The sequence below is a fragment of the Falco punctatus genome (genome assembly GCF_963210335.1).
Source record: "Falco punctatus genome assembly, chromosome: 15".
Classification (NCBI taxonomy): Eukaryota; Metazoa; Chordata; class Aves; order Falconiformes; family Falconidae; genus Falco; species Falco punctatus.
Genome location: NC_137595.1, coordinates 7,688,802 through 7,711,878, shown reverse-complemented (window position 1 = coordinate 7,711,878; position 23,077 = coordinate 7,688,802). Strand labels below are relative to the sequence as shown.

The 23,077-nt window shown below is 50.3% G+C and overlaps 2 protein-coding genes across 9 annotated transcripts in view; both read right to left on the bottom strand.

Moving 5' to 3' along the window:
• The window catches only part of MCF2 (MCF.2 cell line derived transforming sequence), a 61,795-nt gene extending 49,853 nt beyond the window's left edge, over positions 1-11,942 (bottom strand). The window contains exon 1 of the mRNA XM_080366085.1: positions 11,659-11,942. Within this exon, the coding sequence (XP_080222211.1) occupies positions 11,659-11,773 (115 nt within the window). The 5' untranslated portion in view covers positions 11,774-11,942. The remainder of the gene's footprint in view (positions 1-11,658) is intronic.
• A 1,206-nt stretch (positions 11,943-13,148) lies between these two features.
• ATP11C (ATPase phospholipid transporting 11C (ATP11C blood group)) overlaps positions 13,149-23,077 on the bottom strand; it is a 62,664-nt gene continuing 52,735 nt past the window's right edge. For 4 of the 8 annotated variants that reach the window (XM_080366046.1, XM_080366045.1, XM_080366040.1 and 1 more), the window contains one exon: positions 16,530-20,068. In XM_080366046.1, coding sequence (XP_080222172.1) covers positions 19,952-20,068 — 117 coding nt within the window. In that variant the 3' untranslated portion in view covers positions 16,530-19,951. The other 4 variants (XM_080366041.1, XM_080366043.1, XM_080366044.1 and 1 more) reach the window with 4 other exon arrangements.

Here is a 23,077-nt window from a genome sequence, read left to right as displayed (position 1 = left end):
ATGGTATTTCAAATATTTCTCTCTCATTCAACTGCTTCACCTCACTTGAGGACAAGCAGTGGCCACAGATTTCTTTTCTATTAGTTGATTATTATTTTTTCCCCAGGTCAACCGTTTCATACTGATAAAATTCACATTTAAGAACTCCACGAGCTCCCACACATGAAGTAGACGACATTAAACGTGCGGGTCTTTGAAAATACAAAAGCTCACGGCTGTGCATGGGTATTTCCCACAGAACGGTGTGGGACCATTCAACAGCTCACCTGCATTTGCAGCGGGGTGAAACGTGTCCCCAAAGCCAGCACACCTTGCCCACCCCGGCTGTCCCCAGGGATGCAGCCTCGCACAAGCTGGGCAGAGTTCTGCCCTGTGCCACAACAGCCACGCATGACTCCAGTGCCCAGCAGTAAAAGCAAACACGGCTGCAGGTTTACAGTAAATGCAGCTTTTGTTTCTGGTTCTGCAGTGATATGGGAGGGACATGCTGGTTTATTGACAGCTGTCCAGGAAACAGGCTGGGGAAAGGGGGTTAACTTCTACATGGTTAAAAAAAAAACAAAAACACACACACCACATTTTAAAATCACTTAATTAAAAAACTTCACAAGGCATATTCTTCCTGAGAACACCCTCACAAACTGCAGCCTTAAACTAAGCTGGAGACAACTATGGTGGGGGGAAAAGTAGCATTTTCCCACTGATATTTTCAAACTTTGCTTTCTAGAAAAGAAATATAATCTCAAAAATGCATGCTTAACCTCTGAGCATGGCATTTATTCTCTCACGTCTCCATTACCTGCAATTTCCCAATTATCATTATGGAAACTGCAAAACCCAGCTGCTGTTTCACTCCTCCCTGTGCTGGGGGGCTGCAGCAGGACCCCTGTGCCATGCCCTCTGCAAACATGGGCACAGGCGACCCCCATCCCACACAGCCTGCCAGCCAAGCACGTACCGCCAGGCCACGCCGGCAAGCGGACCGGGCATTTGGGGGTTTGAGGTGCAAAGCACCACAGGACAGGGGGTCCCACCATGCTTGGGAGTCATGGTTTCCAGCAAGGACCATGCTCCCCAACTTTTTATTCTACTGAAAATTTCATCCTTGACTTTGGCACAGAGGTGGTGACCCAGATTCCTACAGCACCCTTACCACTTTTTGCTTCTCGCTTCCCAAGGGATGACATTTTTGGAAGAGGGTACTCAGCACCTCCAGAAAATCAGGCCCTTCACAGCAGTCCCCAGTTGAGCACCCAAAATAACTCATTCAAGGAAAAACTAGGCAGGTGTACTTTACTTCAGGCAAGGAAGGCTCAGGGAGCAATTCCCTTACAAACCCTCCCCATCTCCTGTGGGGTAGGAGAATCCAAGAAGTGACGGAGGAGCAGGATGGATGCCCTTTGGTAAGGTCAAGGCACAACAACAGGCTGATTGTGGTCCCACTACAGCCGCTCCTTGGCCAGCTCACCCCTGGCACCGGCTCTGCACTGGCCATCGAACTCCAGCTCCTGGGCAAATGTTAGGGAAAATCAAGCACTGGCATCAAACTCGCAAGCGTGTGGCTGCGCCGGAGGCACATCGGTTGGATGTTGCTATAAATCTTGTACAGAAGCGCGACCTTTTGTCCTCAAATATTAATCTGTGGAAAAAAAGAGCAGTAAAAGGCAGTGCGGCACCAAAGATATCCGCCTCTCAAACAAGGCTTCAGTTGATGTTCACCAGCAAACTGGGGATTTCTTATTTGAAGGACACTTGGGACAGTACGGAAAAGACCCTGGGGTCTTTAAAGAGCCAGGCTGCACCTCACTTGGCACAGGGCAGTGGAAGCTGAAGGTTTCAAGCAAGTCCACTCTCTTCTCTTAAAAAGAGGCTTTGTGATCATCAGCTGCCACAGAATAGAGCTGTGCTGTACAAAACCAAGCCTGGACCCTCCGCGTTGCAGCATTCCAGAGCACTTCACAGACTCCGCTGCTATCCCCATGCTGTTGGTATGACCTCAGGCTTTAGGGTCTTACTGAAAACAAGCAGCATCTGGAAGATGAATTGTCATAAGTGTAGTTATATTTTTTTATATAGGTTCTAAACTGGTTATTTATAAAACGCTGCTGCAGTTACTGCATTCAGAGCCTCCTCTATGGAGGAGATCGTTGCCATGACACAGGTTTGGAGGATGCATGAAGCCAAGCAGGCAAAAGACAAAGGGGAAATACAGAGCACTCTACCCTGCTGAGAAAAAGTAATGTGGCCCAGCAGGGAACCCTGCTGAATCTGTCCTGTCCCCATCATTTGGTTTACACAGTCCAGAACCTTTGCTCCCCACAGGACCGTATCTCCAGGCAGTTGTGCAGACAGCAGTTGTGAGAATGATGCTTATTGTCAGCGATCTTCCCTTCCGAGGAGACTCGAGCACGGAGGGACTTGCACATACAGCAGAGATCTGCAGTGACATTCAGAGAGGGGACAGCTACAGCTTGAGTCCAAATTCCTCTCAATTAAACTCCAAAGTGCTTTACTTTTTGGTAACTATTGTTTTCTTTTCCAAATTTTGCAGGCACACATCTGCAGGCAGCAGCTGCGTAACGCATCTGCCAAGCTGATGTAGTAGCACCTTACACTTCACAACACTGACCAAATATTGTTTGCAGCTATAAATCCATCTGGAAGATGCTTTTGTTATGAATGAAGAACAGCGGCTTTTCATGTGAAGGTTGCTGCCGTAGTCTAGGAAACAAAACTGAAGTAAATCAAATGAAAAGGGTAAAGGAGCACGCTGAGCTTCTCCGTGATCTGCTTGTTCTCAACTGCTTGTCCATTTGGACATCTACACCCAACAAAGCAGCATTTATTTGGTGTCAAGGGAGCCTACAAATCACCACATTTGTAGCCTATTTGCACTTCCCTCCATGACTTTCTGAGCTAACTGGGATCATCAGCCAGTGTCTGCCTCAAGTTGTCCCGCTGCAAGAAAGCTCACCTGCCTCCAGAAGTTTATTTGAGGCTGGCAATGCCCATAAAACTAGCTACGTAACCCAAGAGCATTTGGGTTGCTTGGTGCTCGGAGAGTTTCAGTGAGCTGGGTTTCTTCCAGCTCCCCCAGGCACCCCTGTCTGAGGCCAGCATCCGTGCGAGCCTGCTGGGACAGCCCATGGAGCATCAGCAAGGCTGGGCGTGGGGACTAGAGCATCCCTGCCCCACACACTCTCCGCAGAGGTGGGAACAGAAATCCCTTAGAGCACAGTGCCCCAACCACGTACCCCATGCAATGCAGAGAGCAGCCCTTTTAGCTTCTTCTGCTGAAGTTGTTCCACTTTGCAAAATGAAATACTCACTGGGGCAAAGAACAGAAACACAGCCCTGTACCTGAGGAGAAAGACCACTGCACTGCCCAGCAATCTGTCCCTCGAACTCAGCCCGGATTGCTATACCTACTCAGAACACTCAAACGGAGTGACCCCACAGCCCACCGCTCCAGGAACTCACTGTGGGTAAGGGGAACAGTTTCACTTGAAATTTAATTATCTGAAAAAGCTGAAGAGCTCCTCCAGGAGAAATGACAGAAATCCATCCTACGGCAGCAGTCGGGGCCCCAGCTCGCTGCAGGGAGCCCAAGTCTCCGTCATCCCAGTGCGCGTCTGTGCTGGTTTTGGCTGGGGTAGAGTTAATTTTCTTCACGGTAGTTAATACAAGGCTTGGGTTTGGATTTTGCTGGAACCAGTGTTGATAATGCAGAGATGTTTTAGCCACTGCTGAGCAGCGCTTACACAGAGCCAAGGGCTGCTCTGCTCCTCACCCCACCCCACCAGTGAGCAAGGGGGCACAGGGAGCTGGGAGGGGACACAGCCGGGACAGCTGACCCCACCTGACCCAAGGGATGTCCCACACCATGTGACACATGCTCAGCATACAAAGCCGGGGGAAGGAGGAAAGGGGGGGCGTTCAGAGTGATGGCGTTTGTCTTCCCAAGTCACTGTTACTCGTGATGGAGCCCTGCTCTCCTGGGGATGGCTGAACTCCTGCCTGCCCATGGGATGTGGTGAATGAATCCCTTGTGTTCCTTTGCTTGCACGCACAGCTTTTGCTTTACCTATTAAACTGTCTTTGTGTCAACCCACGAGTTTTCTCACTTTTACTCTTCCAATTCTCTCCCCATCCCTCCACGGGGGGAGTGAGCGGGTGGCTGCGTGGGGCTGAGCAGCCGGCTGGGGTTGAACCACAGCAGCATCCCAGCCAGCGAGCAGCTGAGCCTCACCCTGCCTTCTCACTGAGCAATTCCAAAAGACTTTGGATTCTACCCAATACACAACCAGAAACATTGCCATTCTCCTTATCAGCACACCATGTCCAGAAAGCAAGGCAGAGGGAGTTATTAGAGAAAAACTGATACTATTTCATACCATCTGCAGGCTGCCCTGCCGGGAACAGCACGCTTGTAGATCTGCACCGAGCCTGTCCAACAGCACGGTGCTGAGCAGGAAGGTGCCTGTCCCTGGCTGCAGAGAAGGAGCGGGGCAGAGCACGGTGACACAGGGGCAGCTGCCATTACTGCCCGCGCCCCACTGCAGCGCTACCTTCCCGGGGATCCTGCCCCACCTGCCCAGTCTCCAAGCGGTGGCTTCCCCGAGGAGCTTACAGCTGGAGCAGGATCCTAATTCCCACATCACCAGATCTACCCTCCCATCTCTCCCTCCTGCTCCCTGCCTGCCCAGGAACAGGATCCGAAGCTGTGTACAGGCAAAGCAGGTGTTTACACAGCATTTGTGGGAAGCGGAGCCAGGAGGGGCTGGCGGCCGGCCAGGCAGCACGAAGCTAATGGAGACACCATGCTGAACCGCACGTTCATCAGAGAACACGTAGCAGAGAATAGGACATTGTGCTCCTCAGCCAGACCTGCTGTGTTCACCAAAAGCTTATTTACAGGACCTGGTCTGAGCAGAACACTGATGGCCAAGGTCCTGACGCTGCTTCCCAGCTTTGGGACCAAACTCTTTGCTAGCCAGGAGCAAATCGTGTCTCCTGTTCCTTCAGTTCCTCATTTGCAAACAGGAACAGGCACGAGTGCCAGCAGGACATGGCACTAGCAAAGGGCCACGAGCATGCCCAATGGTAAGAGCCGAAAAGAAACCTGTAGCCCCCATCCATCAGGCCAATGTAGGTGTCCACATCCCTACAGGTTGTGCAAGAGCTGGCCTCAAGGCGCAGGTGTTAGAAACCCCGATGAACTAACCATCGGATGGTGTTGGTCTAACCTAGACAGCTGGGCAACAAAAAGTCTCCACAACCCACAGGACTGGTTTCCAGATGCACCAAAGAACCAAAGATCTCACGATCAGCCGTGAAGCCCACCAGCCAGGACTTGGTGGCTTCCTCCCTGGGGACCTGGGTCCAAAGGATTTTTCCCCACAAGTGAGTATGCGGCACGCTGGCTCTCAGGTCCCACACCAAGGGCTTCCAAAGATTCACAGGGCAGAAAAGCAGAGGAGTCTGCTAATAAGAGAGATTTCCACTTGGTTCCACCAAAGTCATCCAGAGCTGCAGAGCACATGGGGCTTAACAGCCTTATGTTGCAATTGCAGCTTAATAGCCGAGGGAACAGCCTGGCCACAGATTTAGAGCTGTGGGGAAACTCTCCCCATGTGAGGAACACCCCACAGTAAAGCACACCCTGCATCAAACAAATTTCCTTCTCTCCACACCCAAGAAGTTCAGCTGCAAAGTGCAAAGAGTGCTGTGGTCCTCTTCTGCATTTGCAAGTGATCTAAGGTATGTTGCAGAAGCTATACGTGAAATCATTAGTCATTTCTAACAGCAGCTCTGAGCTGCATTCACCCTTGTATGCACCAAACCCATGTTCAGTCATCCTGCCCTGACACAGTAGTCACCAGGGGTACCTGCTGCAAAGATGAGGTACCGTTGCTGTCCAGGGGAGCCACACACAGCAAATTCACCTTTAACTATCTCAGCGTAAAAACAGTTTCTGGTGCTGCAATAAAACCTGGCACGTGCAATAGTTTGTAATTCCAGGTGGCACAGCTGTTCCCCATGCCAAGCAAGTGAAACAGAAGACCCATTAAAATATTTATGGCAGAAAGGTTCAATACCCTCGGCTGCTGCAAGCCCCTTTGTGCCCCCCTGCCCGCAGGGTCAGCACGCACCTCGCTGCAGCTGGGGGCTGCACAGAGCATCTGCATCCCCCCAAGCCCTGGGCTCAGCCTACAGGCACCTGCTCCGTAACCACTGCCAGCTGAAACCAGGGTTTTCATTTGAAGGGAAAGATTAGTGATTAGATTAGGTTTATTAATGTCTATTTTTCCGGAAGATGTGATGTATTGATCCTGAGGAAGATGATGGGGTTCCTTGCCCAGTTTTGCCCATAGCCCGATGGCAAACCTCCCCCTGCCCCATGTGAATCTCTTGGTAAATCCTCAACTTGGCAAAGGCACTTGAAAACCCCACTTCTAAAGGTGGCTGAGCTGCCATCTCAATCATTTCCTGGGAAGAGCATCAGGACAACACAGGGAACAAGGGATGGCAGAGCCACGGGAAGAGCTGCACCCCAGGGATGTGGTGGGAGCCGTGGGGACAGACTGTCTTGAGGAGGAGCTGGTGGTTCAGGTGCTGGCAGCCAGGCATGGGTGGCCTTCAGAGAGCTCGTTATGGAGGCAGGTCAGCAACAAAACACCTCCTTCAGAACCAGATGGGACAGACACACAGCAGCAGCCGCCACGCCACCATTTCAAAGGGACCTGGCCCCTGCAAAGCCTTGCCCTGGGCAGGACAGCCACCAGGACCGGCTCCAGCTCCCCAGTACAGCTACCACCCCCCATGGCCACATGAGCATGAACGTAGACCCCTCTTCCCAACCTGCCACAGGAACTGTCTGCATGTGAGCACACCTCAGCGAAAATCATGATTTAAACTTCACTGGGAGCATCGTCTCGTGTCACAGACAGGACACCGAGGCAGCCACATCAGGCAGAAACACATCAAAAACACCCAGGGATTCAAAAAGGTCATGGAAAGCCCCAGGAGGGTTAGTCCATCACTAGGCGTGATGGGTTGGTCACCGCAACAGGTTCAAAGACTCCTTACATTATCCTTCATCAGACTGGGGAGGATATTTTAAGGAAAGGCTCACTCTGTTTGCAAGCTCTTCCTTTTACTTCTCCCCAAGCACCTGCTCCGGCACAGCGTAGGAGGCAGGATACGGCACCAGATGGTCCTCGCTTCTGACCTAGCGGCTGTGCTTCCCTGTGGATGCCTTCCGGGGCTTCTCTGCAGCCCATGCTTCAGCGCAGGCGCATACCCATCGCCCCAACCTGGGAGTGTGCTCAGCTAAGAAACCATACAGCAAAAAAATAAGCGAAGCGTCTGAAAAACTAGAAAGACCTTTTCAAAAGGTTTAAATTAATATACACTGAGGATAAGAGCAAAAACGCAAAAGAAAATGCTGTGAAAGAAAAGAAAAAATAGAGAAGAAACAGGGGGAAATGTTAATTCAGCACAGTCCAGGCTTGTGGAACACCATCCAGGCAGCATGGCTGTCCCAGAGAGGAATGCCCTCACGGGACCAGCTGAATCATCACCTTACAATAGGAGCTGACTGGCATGGCCAAAGGGGGACAGGATGGCACTGCGTCCAGGCGTGCGCAGAGCAACCCTGGATCACGCCCCATGGCCAAGCCTGCGAGCCCCAGGGCAGCAGCCTCTCCCTCCCGGGCATCCCTCCAGCAGCTGCCAGCAGGGAAATGCCTCTGCAAAAGAGTGGCAGTGCCCGGGGCACCAGCACAGCACAGCTGCGGTCACTCACTGACACACAAAACCCACAAAACTTCATTCCTGCTGACCACGGGCCATCGCTGGCAGCAGCACAAGGTGCAGCCAGCTAAGAACCCACGTTCATGGGAACATCATCCTCCAGTACAATTTTGGGAAGCTGGAGTGAGCCAAAGGGTCCCCAGGAGCCGGGGCTGAGCCGTGCTGCCAGCGAGGAGGATACTCAGGGGAGGTTAAAAGGTCCAGGGTGTCCCTGTGTGCTGGGGACCATGGAATTTTGTGTGGAGGAATCTCTTCCAATTTAGATTTAACAGCTGACAAACTGTGGAAGCTTTGCTCAGAAAAGGCAAAGCAACAGTAAACTAAATGGGAACAAGGCTTACATCTCCTGTATTGCTCTGGCTAATCCGCTAATGTGAGGGAACAAAATCCGGGATGCTCTGATGTTTTCTGGTCCAATCAGAAAAACTATCTTCTCATATCACTCCAAACTAAGTAAAAATTGTGAAAGATAAAAGCCAGTTCGACTATACATGAATTTACATCAATTGCAAGAAACGTAATAAAAGTTTCTCAACACCCACACTGGTGGATTAAAACGCAGTGTGGGAGTTAAGAAAAATCCAGTTTCTTGCATTTCTAATACTTAGGAGCTTCAAACTACTTTTAATTTTCTCCCATTCCCAATTTCAGTCACTCCTCCCCTACGAGAGACTCAGGAAAGCATCCGCAGGTGTCTGCACATCAGCACCGGAGCATGTTTGCCAGCTGCCAGGGGAAGGTGTGTTCAGCAACTGCCACCAGTACACACCTTCCCAGCCAACATCATCAGCCTTCAAACCAGAGCCCATTCAGCACAAAAGGCTTTCAAAACCAAATAAAAACATACACACATCAATAACTTTCTCATCCTCATTCAATACCATGCAAGCGTGGTTTTTTCCAAGCTGAATTCCGGCTTTGCGCACAAAGTCACTCCTGGGAGATGGAACAGCATTATACCCTTGGGCCCCATTACCTTCCTAGGAACCTGGAATTAAGTTCCTTGAAGTCACTGGAACAATTTATTTGCTTTCATAGCCCATACAGCCAGGAAACTAAATGATACAGCCAGGTTCCCACAACGGCATCACCTGGAAACTGCTGCAAAGTGAAGGAAACTAAGAACGCTTTTTCCTGAATTAAATGGAAATACTCAGTTCTGGCACGCCCCTGTTGAGCAAAAGCACGTCTCCAAATCCAGCTCACCGTCTTCCTGCAGGAGAAGGTCAGTGGCACAGAAAGCAGGAGGCGGGGGGGGGCAGGGCACGCTGACACTCACTGCCTGTCTCACACTGGGCAGCCCCTGGACAGACACCCACGGAGCAGCAGACGGACAACTGCACCGTGCAGCCGCTTCCCGGGAACAGCTCTGCCCTGGCAACTCCTGGCTCAGCCCCCATCTAAAACCAAGTCCAGCATCCCCTGGGAGGAAAAGGGATTTGGAAGACAAGGCAGCTCCACCCAGCCACTTCCACACCAGCTCCTCACGCTCCTGTTCCTCTGCCCCCAGTTCTGCAATGGCCTTCTGGTTTACTGCATTAGGGAAGCTGGCAGAAGGGAGAGCTTGCTTCTTGCTTCAGCAGCGGAGCAAGTTGAGGAGCTCAGGACCCGAGCTGTGCTCATCACATGTACCGAAATGACCACCGTCACCGTGACATGCATCAGTCAGCATGAAGTTACCCATCTGCAGGACAAGGCTGAGGGCACTCGCCTGGTCTGCATCTCTGGGATTTCCTCGCAAGCCCTACCTGCTAAAACCGGCTTTAACAAAAGGCTCCTACCACAAACGGACCAGCAGCGATACCCGAGATCTGAACTCCCCGTCTCCAGGCACACGGGGGGAGCTCTGTGTCTCTGAGCATCCTCCGGCGTGGTGGCATAGACGGTGCTTTGGAAGACTCCTTTCCCCTGCCCTATCTTACACTTCAGTTGCTTCCCTCCCACACGGCCCTGCTGTCACTTCACTTTTGTCCTGGTAAATGAATGATAAACCATTAAACTGCAGTTGTAGCATATGTGATGCAGGGAGAGGAAGCACATCCCACGTACTACTGACTGCTCCCAGACTACTACTCCTCCGTGGTCCACCCAAAGGGGCCTGGACCGACAGCAGCACAGAGCTTTCAGAGGCTGCTGGCCCCATACCCCTGCAGCTCTCTGAGGGAGCCCAAGCCATTTTAGAGATGAGGATGGCTGCAAGAGGCTCGGGATCATATGGGCTTATATCCCACTGTAAGGCAGATCTGGGGGAAGCATCAACTTCTACTAGAAACAACTAAAAAAGTTTCCTATACTGACGCATGAAGGGAAATGGTTAAAACACGGTCCCAGATCAGGCTGAATGTTCAGAAATCAGCAAAAAGGAAAAAACCTGCTGATTTATTTTTAATCTCATGATTTGGGGAACTTTACTCAACTTCGTATCTTTTTCAATATTTGATTTTAAAAACGCATATAGATGCCAAATCACAAGTCCAGATCCTGCAGCTATAACCACACAAGTGTGCCTTTGTAGAGATATTTGATTTCATACGAGCATTATATAAAGGTCATCTGCCAAGAGCTGGTTAGACGACAGGGCTCATGCTCATGAGAAACCCGCAGCCTGCTTTCACCCGGTTTCCATTACATCGCTCGTAGAAAACGTTCTCCATCTGCATCGCCATCCCTGTCTCACCCAGCTCCTGTGCAAGCAGCGTGGGTGTTTCGTTGCCAACACCAGCACAAGGAGGATCAGACTTTTTTTTGATCACACCCGTTCAAGCAGCATCCTTTGATAACTGACCGCAGCCACCCCCACCTACACTTTCCTACCCCAGTCGCAGGGTGCAGGCAAACGACCGTGTCAGCACGGGTCCGGCGGGCAGGACAGCCCCAGCAGAGTGGAAGGCACTGTCTGGGCCTCATCCAGGAGATCTGGGCATCATCCCAGGAGAGCACGGACACAAGGTGCTCCTGAGAAGCAGGTGAGACATTGGTAGTCTTCACCTGTGACTTTGCCGCAATAAATCCCTCCTGCACCCCAAACTGTGCTTTGCCAAGAGGTCAAGGAAACTGGAATTAAAGACCAGCAGCTTTTTTTTGGGTCACTGTGTCTTTTTTGTGCCTCGCACAGCTCCAGGTGCTCTGCCAGCTGTGAGAAAATAAGGAACGAAGAGAGTGCCTGCACCTCCTGACAAGGTACGTACGCATCCTCTGGCAAGGCTGGAGCCACCCAAGGTGCAGCTACCCTTCCTGGATTATGAAAGACCCTGCTGCTAAAAAAACTGTTCTCCCCACCAGAAATCAAAATAACAAAAAAGTCAGGGCTCGGCAGGGCTTCTGAGCGGATCACTGTCCATCAAAGGGACATCGCCGGGGCAGCCCGAGGGTAAGGGAGCAGACACCGCCCGCTTCTCACACGAGGGGTCTGCGGCCACAGAACCACAGCAACACCCCCACCCCCCGTGCGCTCCGGCCCGGCCCGGAGCGGTGCTCCGAGACCCAGGAGCAGGGGGGCAGCGGGGCGTCCAGCAGAGGCACACGCGTTACGCGCGTCGGCTGCTCCTCCGCTCCACGAACCGGGAACGGGCACGTCCCGGGCACCGGGGGGAGACGCGACTTCCCCGGGAAGGCTTCCTTAGCTTGGGCCGGGGGAAGCCGGGGCGAGGCCGGGCACCGGCCAGCACCTCTGCCCGCCCGCCGCCGCCCCCCTCCTCCCCAGCGCACCGGGGGCAGCGCGCCCGGGCACGACCCCCGCCAGCAGCACACGGGGCGCCGCCGCCTCCGCCCGAGCCACCGGCCCCGCCGAGCCGGCACCTGCGGGCTCCCCGCGCCCCGGGACACCCGCACCCCGGCACTCACCGGCGGCGGCGGCCTCCAGCAGCGCGGCGGCCCGCAGCAGGCAGTAGTAGCGCTCCATCTCCCCCGCCGAGGTGCCCCCAGGCGGGGGGCCGGCCGGGGCCGGGGCCAGGGCCATGCCCCGCGGCAGCGCTCCGCCGCCGGCAGCGCTCCGCCGCCGCCGCCGCCCCGGGCCCGCGCGGCCGCCGAGGCGGGGCCGGGGGAAGCGGGAGGCCGCCCCCGCCCGCCCCCCGCGCCGCCCCGCCGCCCGCCCGCCGCTCCCCGGCCCCGCCGCCCCCGCCCGCCCCCCGCACCGCCCCGCCGCCGTGCCGCCGGTGGCGCTCCCACCCTTTCCCCCTCTTTCTTCCCTTTTCTCCTTTATTTTTTCCAATCCCCCCCCCCTCCCCAGTGCCCCCCCAGCCCACTGCAGGAGCCCGAACTGCTCCCTGCCTCCAGCACTTCTCCAAGGGAAAAACCCCACAAACCAAGTGTTTTCACTCTGCCAGCAGCACTTCGGCAACTTCCCTGGACAATACATGAGAACTACGCTAAGCCATACCACAGCCACAGCTGGCCGGGGCAACAAGCACCGCACTGGCCTGACCCACCGGCCTCAGTTTCCCCCATGCTGAGGTTCAGACGGTGCCAGCTCATTCTCGACAGGAGCCTCAGCTGCCCGCGGAGGCAGCACAAAGAGGTGGATGTTCCTGTTTTTCCAAAACAACCTTTTAATTATGCTCCTTGCTATAATAGCAGCCTTTTCCCAACACTTCAGCAGTCAGGGCTATTAATTTAGGACCCGAGGTCTGACAGTGGTAGTACGAAAAACACTGTCTTTTGGTAGACTGTGTCCCTTCTTCCACTGATAAAAGAATTTTTCCAGGAAAACCCACCCGCTCAGTCAGAGCTCCTTGTTTGTAACACAGCAGATCCTCACTAACTCAACGGCCTGACCAATTTTCTGACTGGTCATAAAGCACATCTTGTGCGACAGGGAGAGCTCATGTGCAGTTACTCATCAAAAAATCCAGCTCGGGTGCACAGCAGTAAAATGTGGTTATAAAATAGCCGTACGCAAGGCTACAAGCATGGAAGAAGGACAACCACACCACATTCCTTCTGTATTCTTATCGCAGGAATGCTATTTTCCCTAAACTGCAACAGCTCATGCAGAAATGAGGCCCATCCAAGCACAGAAAGGCTTTTTTTGTTCTATCCCCGTGCAGGGGATGCCCTGCTGTAGCCAGGACTCCCCACCACTGCTGATACACCCTCACCTTTGGCACCGGCTGGGGGAAAAATAAAGGCAGCCAGCAGAAGGTACAGCGTTATCCCTAAGGTTGGGCAATCAATCCATTTCTTGCTCTCTGAGGAGAAGACCTAACGGTTCAGACTGGGTCTGGATCTGGAGCAGGTCACTGCAGCCAGCACACCCTACCCGAGCCCCGGGCGGCCGAGGCTGGACCACGGCGGCGGATGCTGGCAAGAAACCTGCACATCCCAAAGCTGCACCTCCTCCAGCCAACTCAGCCGGTGCAAGACAACATCAGCCGGCTCTCAGCACGGAAAAGCCGTGTTTGCTCAAACTGAAGGATAACTGGTCACGGCTTTTCCTTACCATTATTCCCTTACAAGTCTGTATGGCCACAGAGATGCCTCTTTTGGAAACCTGGCTGCTTACAGTCCCTCCTTTCGGGCATTTCAGGGTAAATGCCCAGCTATTCCAGCAATGCATTCAGCAGGGGCACCATCCAGCTTCTCATATTTTACACTGGCAGACACTACTTGGCATATCCGTCTCCTCCAGAGACGAGTGTTACTCTCTGCCTGCCCGAGAAACAATAAGCTGAGATAAAAGGAACAAGGAGATGGATAAAAAGCAAACGACAGCCAGAAACACAGGTATTTCTTTTCCAGGGATATCCCACCCAGGCCCCATAACAATGTTCACGCTCTGAGCGTGGCACATAGACATCTGTGTGCCGGGGGAAAGAGCCCTTTCACAGAGCAGGGGAAAATCTGGCTGGCACCCACAGCACCTCTGTTTGCAGAGTTTTATTTCATGTGCGTGCAATTCCTTATCCTTCAATCTTAGGGAGAAGGTATAGGGAGAATTCCTACTAATTTCATTAATTCCAGATCAGAGGTTGGAAAAAAAACCCACCACCTCAAACAGAATTCAAACCCCTCTTTTTTTTTTTCTTCTTTTTTTTTCTTTTCTTCTTTTTATTCCTTTCCCCCCTCAGATTAAATCTAGGTTTTGTTGGGACTGGTGCCATTATCTGTATTTGAGAAGTCACCCTTCAATGACATCTGTTTAGTCCAGCAGGAATGCTCGATTTTAGGCAGCCACAGACACCTGAGGCCTCAGAGTGATGCGATCACCTTTTGAGACTCATCTGAATAATCATGTCAGCTATTTCTCCCCAGTATATATTTTTATTATAATTTGGAGAAGACATAGGTTTCACTTCAGCAGCTTCCAAAGGCGGCTGCATCCCCGCTCCACCGTGGGACTGTGCAGACAGCAAGGGCCAGCGGTGAGTCCAGCTGTGGCTGCTCCAGCCCCACCGCATCGCTGGAGATATGCTCGGTGAGAGGCTTCAGAAAGTGTCCAGAAAAATGCCCATCTGTTACCATCAGCTCAGTCCATCCCATCTCCTAGTCTCTCCTTCAGAAACACTCTTCTGCTAGCTGCCAGGGAGAAGCTTCTGGTTAAATAGGACCATTTGACTTGTCATCCTCAATTCAGCCCCCGGTCCCAGCCCTCACACACAGTCCTGCAGGTGCCAGATCATTTCTCCAGGATTCAGCCCTGCTCTCATCACTTCAGGGCTTGACCACTGCAATGTTTTTCCCTGGCTTGCCAACATCCTATTTTTCTGCTACACCACCTGGAAGGCTGCTGCAAGCACTTTCGCCCCGCTATCACATTAGCCCCATCAGCTCTTAGAGGCAGTTCCTCCACTGATCCTCTCCTCAGCCACACGTCTGCTCCGTGCGCCCTGCTCAGCCCTGAGCCCCAGCTGCGGTGGGCAGCAGCCGCCTGGTCTTCCATACACGGGAAAAACGGGACAGAAGGGCTTTTATTTTTGTTAGGGTGGTGCTGAGAACTGGAAAAACAAAGCTGGCTGAACGTAGTTTGGAGTCAAACTGATGCTGAAGGGAATTGCTCACCTCTGGAATAAGCAGAGTGACATCAAAGTAACTGTGCAGAAGAGTAATTCAGCTCTGGCTGGTTTTCATAAACAGGGATTTTAGGAGGATTTCACGTGCACAAGGCAGCACCAGCCCCGACCCAGGGGGTTGTCCAGCGTGGGCTCGTTCCCAGCTGGCCCAGGAGGAGCAGAGCCTCCTCGCCCAACAGAAATCCCAGCCCCACTGAAGCCAGTTAAGCCTGCACCGATTTCATCAGTACCAGGGTTTTATGTCACCTGCTATGTCAATTTGAAAAAGAGAAAGGACTCCACGCTGCTCTCCCACTCTCACTTTTTCCCTGCTTCAGTCAGACCTGCCTTGGTTGTTGTGAGCGCCCGGCTTTGGAAGGGAACGCAGAGGTGCACACACACCCTCTCTGCAGGCCACGGTGCGTTTTCCAGCCGAGCAGGTTATCCCCAGACGTGGAGATCTAAGAAGCAAAACCCGATCCCAGCTGCCAGGACTCCGCGGCTACATCCCCTCCCGCAGCGGCTGTGGGGGAGCAGGGTGGGACGGGGACACCGCAGCCCCTCCAATGTGCCTAGAGCCCTCACATGCCAACAGCCTGACCTTTAAAAAACTGCTGTCCTTGTTAAAAAGCATCTTATAAAATGACATGGTTTCACCCTTCTAACATGAAGGGCCATGTGGGCACTTCGGTGCTAATTTGGTGCTCTCAGAAATACCGGGTGACCCACGGCCAACTCCCATCGCTTACATTGACTTCTTCTGTCCCGTCAGCCTGGGTAGCCAGCTCAGAGTAAAACCCTTTCCAGCTCTTCAGATGATTTTCACTATCACTCACTCAGGCTATTAAGATTCTCAACGCGTGTATCTGGTTTCCAATAGTACAAGCCGCTTCTTAAAGGTTATAGTTTGTTTTAAATAGCACAGCCATCTGTCCTCCGGTGGCTGATGGGAGCTGAAGAGATCGAAGCAGCCAAAACAGAATTTTTCAAAGTGTCAGTTTTTCATTACAAACACTTCAGTCTGAATCAGATCCATGCCCTAAAAATAAAAAAAAATTAAGTCTATTTTTCTGGTGTATTATACAAACACTGTGACTCTTGCTTTAAGTTTCATTGCATTGCTGGAATTTCATCAATGCAATATCTGGCCTGAACTTCACCAGCACCGAGCACTTTACAAACCACAGAATAATCCTCATTTGTGTACCTCTAGACTTTGAATTAAAAAAAAAAATACTCATTTATTACAGCTAGCCACAACACACAGAACCAATGCACAGCATCAGGAAAAACTCTTCAGGAACATATGGATGTCGGGTATGCGGACCTGCGGTTTTTTATAGCCAGTTCCGAAAAGTCAGCTAAAGCTCTGAGGTCAGCTCTTCTATGAAGTTAAATCAATTTATTCACTTAATTCACAGGACTCACTTCCTTAACGTGAAATTATTTTTGAGGAAAATGGGTTTAGAACATGTAGGCCAGCTACATGCAGGAGCCGTTACCAGCAGAATTGCTAATACCTTGCTGGAAAACTAAAAATACATGAGAGGCAACCAGTACTTCCTTAGGCAAATGCTGCTCCATGTCAGTAAGGCCAGCACGCCCTTGCTGGCATCATCTACTCCCCAGTGAAAATGCCAATGGACAGAGAACAAAGTGCAGCCTTGGAAAAGCCCACGTTATAATCTGTTTCCTCAGAGCATCCAAGGAGACGAAACAGACAATATGTATTAATCAGAACAACATACCAAAGTTTATTGATTACTTCAAACAAAAGTTTCTGTAATGAAAAAAGAGCAAGTTGCATTCATAAAAGGTAACATTCACATTCAATTTCCTTTATATAAAGCAACAGAAATGTATAAAATTGCATTTAAGTGAAAAAAATGTAAGGTTGCAGTCCTTTTTTTTTTTTTTTTTTTTTTTTTGCAAGAAGCTGAAAATGTATCTTGTCATTGCCTGTATATAATTTACACTTTCTAAATACTATATGTTTTTTTAAAAAAATCCATAGCTGGGAAATTGGATAAATGGTGCAGTATTAGGTAAGTTTTTCAACTGTGTGTATACAAATCCAATTTTAAGCTTTTATGCAATTCCAAGTCATTTGTAATATTCTCATAATGATTAGGATTAGTTTTTCAGAAGTAGCTATGACTACACCAAGTTCCTCTGTTACCACATACCAGTTTTAGAGGGAATCTTAATCACTTTTCTTATCTTTCAGTGTCACTAGCCAGTGATTAAACTTCAACAAATTATTATGAAAAAACCCAGCCTTTTTTCCTTCAAGTTTTTCCACCGAGAAGCCTGTACTGACCTTTTAGCTCACTAACGAGCACTGTAACAGTGCAGTGTAGACTACGGTACATGGACAACCCGAGCATCACTGTCGGATTACTGCCACTGCAGCAGCCTCTAGGCTTACACCTTACGGTTACTAACACCGCTTTTTCCTCCTTTTTCTTCCCTTTTCCATCCCCAAAAGGGATCTCCCGTTTCCTGTGATTTCACAAGTCATCCACAGCAACAGGAATTTCACTTCTGCCATTGCTGAACGATGAGGATCAGCACCACCGCTGCAGGTGCAGGGCAGCTTGCTGTCCTGGCATCCCCAGCACTACACCAGTGTACTAGCTGAAGAGCTAAGCCCCCCCAAAAACCCCTGCACCTTCCCCAAAGAGCTCCTATTCAAGACATTTCACGTTAATTCCAACCCATCGGTCAGCACACATGCCTTGGGTTTGAACATACAGCTATTGCAATGGCTTGCTCCATCCCGAGACAGGACACTTGGAAACGGGAAGAGAAAGACTGCGGTTCTCAGAAGGCTCCACCTTAAAACAGGCTGCAGAAATTAGCCTGTTTAAGTGGCTTTATTCAGACAGTTCACACACGCATGGCAAGCTTTGCCCTGTTCCCACTAACATCACCGGCAAAACCTCCAGCGGAATTTCACGGGAACAGACTTTGACCCTAGGGGTAGAGTACAACACAAAACAAACGGAGAAGCAAGGTGTCAGGCTTGGGACCATTCAGGCTTGGAATGGTTTTGAATCACAGGAATTAGGCATTTCAGCGCCCACATTTTAAAGGTTATGTAAACACAAGTCAGCAACTGTATATTTAAGGAGAAAGGTTAGATTTGGCATATAGAGTGTGTATCGTCGCTGTATTCATTGTATACTTCATCTGTAGGCACCACATTTTAGCAAGAAAAGTTGAGAACGGGACAAGGTCTGCAAGTTGAATTCTAGGTCCGTGAAATGAGCTAGGAAAAAGGGGGGGGGGGGGGGGGGGGAGGGGAAATGAAAAAGCTTTGCCCATGGGACACATGCTGGAAGTGCAGCTCCTTACTTGCATGCAGCAAGGAGTCGAGCCGCGGTTGCTAACATGGTGCTGACAAACACCATTTGCGTTGAGGCCAGTGCAGCGTGTATAATACAGTGGTCCTGTCCATACATCCGCTCCCATGCTGGGTGATCGAAGAGCAGCCACCGGCCATCGGGACTGTGCACACCCCTTTCCCGCTCGGCTAAGGCCCATTGCAAAGTCCTTACAATGCACGCCAGCATCTGCCTGCAGCTGATCCGCATCCTGCATCCACCAAAGACGGACCTCAGGGATGGCAGCCAGAGCGCAAGACTCAATTCTTCCAAAAATTAATAGTCCACGGTTCAGCAAAATTTGATGAAGGGAATGTTCCATCTAGTCCCGAATTGTTGTTTCTTTGCACGTGAGTGACACAAAGCCTGAGTGAGCGGCAGCCAAACCCAGCCGCAGCGTGGAGCTTGTTACTTCTGAAATGAGACCCGAACGCTTCTCACAGCGGTTCCTCTTCGCTGTCCTGCAGGGTGCCGGGGCCAGGGGAATCCAGCACAAGGGGGCACCTTCACACCAGCCGGAGGTGGCACACAGGGTGCTCCATCACTGCTTACGACTTCACGCAACAAAAAAGCTGCTTTTTCCACATATGAAGCATCAGAGAAAAAAAAAATATCAAAAGTCAGGCATCTCACCTCTGCTGCGCACAACCTAAAGAGAAAAGTTCCCACGACCATGGTACAGGTAGATTTCAAAAGAACATGCCAATTTAAAAACCAAATAAAGTGTAACATGAAATCAGGTTCATGTTATTCCTTTTATTTTTAAACTGGCTTCTTTTTTTCTTAGTGCAAATAACTCAAGATGCAGTTTTATATGCCTGCAGGTTTACAGGCACAGGTCCCTGGGATCATCCAAGGACTGCACAGTCACTCAGGCCTTTAAAGTGTTGAAGCAACTGCACAGCGCAGTAACATAAGCACAACCACAGGGAGCCTGGGCAAAGCGGCGGAAAGTCTGGCACAGCCCAGCTTTTGAGATTCCTTCCTTCCCCCCCGAAAGCTTTCTTCCATCACAAGCAGCCACAATACAAGGGAAAAAACGACCTTTTCTTCACCCTCCATCAGGAATAAACCATCAGCAAACTGGTGGCGGGAGGATGTTCAGGTGCTTCCCAGCACTGTGGGTCTCTGCACGGGCACCACCGCTGCAGACGGACCACAGACCGCTTCCAGCTGTACCCAGAGGAGGGACACGCAACCGAATGCTTCATACTGTCAGCGAAGACTTCTCCCAAATTTTCAAGTATTTCTGCAGCGTGCACCTGGCGACCCATCGCTGGGAGGGGGCAGCCCCAGCACCAGGCAAGATGCTCACAGGGCTGCATCCAGCTTCTGCGTCTTTTCGGGGAGCCGGAGGGGGCTGTTACTGGGTTTAAAGTCTGTGCTACTTCTTTGGTCAGGCACAGCAAGAGACTTCAGCAGCTCTCTGCTGCTCTTGGACAGATCTGCAGGGGGCAGAGGAAGCCCCCGCGTGAAACGGGGCTGGCATTGCTCTCCTGCACTTCAATTCATGCTGTCTGGGATAAACTCCTAAAGATGCTTTTGCAGCCTCCCATGACATCGAATTTGGCATATTTATTTTTTTTTCCTGGGGTGTGGGGAAGCCACAAGACCAAAGACAAACGGGTACCGTGGGTTTGGTGCCCTGGCTACTGCTTTATCAGCATGGCTGCTCACTGTACTTGGTAATACTAAAGAGAATGTTAGGTTAAACCCACAGTTTTTTTCCTAGAGCATGACAATATGCAGTTTCTATGGAGCACTTTAAAGTATCCTGAGAGGATATTTTTCTGACAAATTAGTAACAGCATCTTCAGTCTTCACATAACCATTCTCTATACGTTTGTATGAGACTAGCATAGGCAGATCAAAGGGGCCAGTCTGCAAAAATCAGAAGGAGAACACACACGTATTGCAATTATTACATTCCCAAATTCATAACCTTTTCCTGTGTTATTTTTAGAAAAAAATACTTAAAATTTTATAGGAGAAGAATCATCATTAGCCCATGATAAAAGTGCCAAACGTCATTCACAACCACGTAACAGCACGGTAAATCAATTTGCGCAATCTGCAAAATACTGCATGAAGTCTAAAAATAGCATCTGCCTGGCTGGCCCCATCATCTTCCATTCTGCCCCAGTCCAGCCACCTCCCGCACCAGTATATGGTAGCGGAGAGCACCACCTAACGTCTGTGGGGAAGGAACGGCTGCTCAGGGTTTACACCAGATGCACTGGAGGTCTGGCAAGCCTGGCTGTTGGACCTGCCGCTTTCTTTACAGGCAGGTGTGGGTACAAAGGTAGGAGAGGTCTGTGGAAAATTTGCGGGTTTAAGCTTGCAGTGGACACCACACAGCTACGTGACATCTCACCAAAAAGCAAAACTGTGAATTCAGTTAGGCACTTTTACTTTTTTATTCTGCTATCAGCTTACTACGATGTTTAAAATCAAGTAAACTTGTACTAGGATGCTCTCTGTGTGCGTATATACATACGGACACTGAGACATACCTGCCGTACCATATGTTGACATACGTAAACAAGTACGTGTGTTTAGTTTCAACCTATGCAGATGAATTAAACTGTACTTGTTTCTACCTGACAGAACTGCATGCACCCTAGAAAAAGGGATTTTGGTACAAATCAGATGCAATACTGGAATCATTTTAATAGCTGAAATTTGAATACTTTGCTGTAAATACATCAGCATTAGGTTTTACAACTGCTGTTAGCACGAGTCGCTGACTGCATTCTCAGATTACGATTTCTGTTAATATTAAAGTATCAGTTCTATTGAAAGATTTGTTTAAATACTGCAAAACATTTCTGTTTGAGAAGATCCATACACACACAGGATTCCGAGGAGGTTGGATAGCACAACATCCCCAAATTAAAATGCATCCCAAGCATTGCATCTCCATTCCACAAGGACAGGTGCCCCACACCGATAGTCAAGAGGATTACAAGAACCATAATTTAATTGATTTGAGGGGGGGTTACATTCGGTTAATTTTTAACACCATCCCAACTCTTTCGGACAGGGTACCTGTTACAACACATTAGACTCATCTGAGAACGTTCTTAAAAGAAGTGGTCTGACAGAAGGTCTGGCCGACAATGAATCAGGTGCCTTCCTGCTGCTCTGCAACAGCGAGGCAAAGAGACTTATAGCACACGCGACGTTCGCCCCTGCCTAACGGTTGAACAACATAAGACATACACACACCTTTTTACAGCTAAGTCATGTCATAAAAAGGATGGAGTAATACACGGTCCCTAAACACCATGGTGATTAATACTGGCTGGGTTTTGCAGTGCAGGAGGCACAGTAGGTATTCAGAAACTAGCCCTGCTTCCCGAAATGGTTAACTTCGGGCTTGGAGGTTTATGCTACAGGTGTTTCTGAGGGAGGAGGAAACCATCCTCGACTTCCCCGTAACTGGTGTTTTGTGGTGGAATCGCCATTCCTGGAGGTGCTTAAGAAACGCACAGATGTGGGGCTTAGGGACATGGTTTAGTGGTGGGCTTGGCGGTGCTGGGGTAACAGTTGGACTCGATCTTAAAGGTCTTTGCCAACCTAAATGATTCTATGATTCCAATACTGGAGATCTGCAATGAAACCAAGTGCTAGGGACACGTATTCCAGGCACTTTGCTGTGGGGTAGCCCCACCACCCCCACAGCCAGCAAGTCCCACACCATCCCTCACCACGGGGGTTGAGTGCAGTGGCTTATTCACTTGTACAAAGAACAACATAGCACTAACATGTGGGACGGACTGGGCAAGATGGGCACTTGGGGAGCTCCTTCTGGATCAAACAAGACTGAGCTGTTTGACACGGCATCCAGAGGACAATCTGCATCGAGTCCGCCCTGTCCCACACTTCGGAGAAGCCTGTACCTAGCCCACTGACACACAAAGCTACAGCGAGGACAGCATAACCAGCATCGGTCACACCCACCTCGCGTGGGCATCCCCAGCACGACCAGCTCACCCACCTGAGGTGCATCTGGAGACCAAAGGGGAAGAGGCAGGCAAAATATTTAAGCAAAAGACTTAAATAAAAGCAAAAGCTGGGGGGCAAGCAAGGTTTTGCTGGGTGAGCAATTCTAAACTTGGGGTTTCAGGCATTAGAAGGAAGAAAAAAGCAGCAGAGCAAGCAACACATAGTGACTCAGAAAGGGAATCACCTTATTCACTCCAAGAAAAGCTGTGATTGCTGGAAGTTTGAGAAAGCATGAAGATAGTGGATGTTCCTGAGGAAGGAAGGCGCTTCGTTACCTAGTTCACAACAGCACAAAAGACAGAAAATTGCAGTACAAGAAAGAGAAAGGCAGAAACCAAGGAAAACACAAATGCGCCTTGCAGTAAAAAAAATTAAAAAATAAAAAAATGCATTTCCACACAGAAAATTTAATCAAGACTGAGCAGAGGCAATGCAAAGTGTTATATAGAGAATTCGGGGTGAAACCTGGTCCCATTGAGGTCAAGGGCAAACACCCACTGACCTGGCCTCAGTCCATCCTCCCCTTCCAGAGGGGAGCCTCAGCTGCCAAGCCGGGGGTTCAGGCGCCTACATACCATCCCTAACCTTGTTTTTCATTTCATGCTCCCCTTGGGAAACTGATGATTGGGGGTTATTTTTCCAATATTAAGGTCAGAGTTCTCAAAAAAGCTCTTGATTTGAAATCATCTACCTGGTCTTAGATGCCTTTGCAAATTAGGTGACTGACTTTGGTGTCTGACTGCCGACGCAGACATCCAGACCTCTTACTCAAAATGTACATTTAAATATGGCTCAGCCTGTATTTAGTTTGGTATGCACATACAAAGCGCCTTTTCTAGTTGACACTTACTTTGCTTTGCTAAATGATTTCACAAGAGCCTT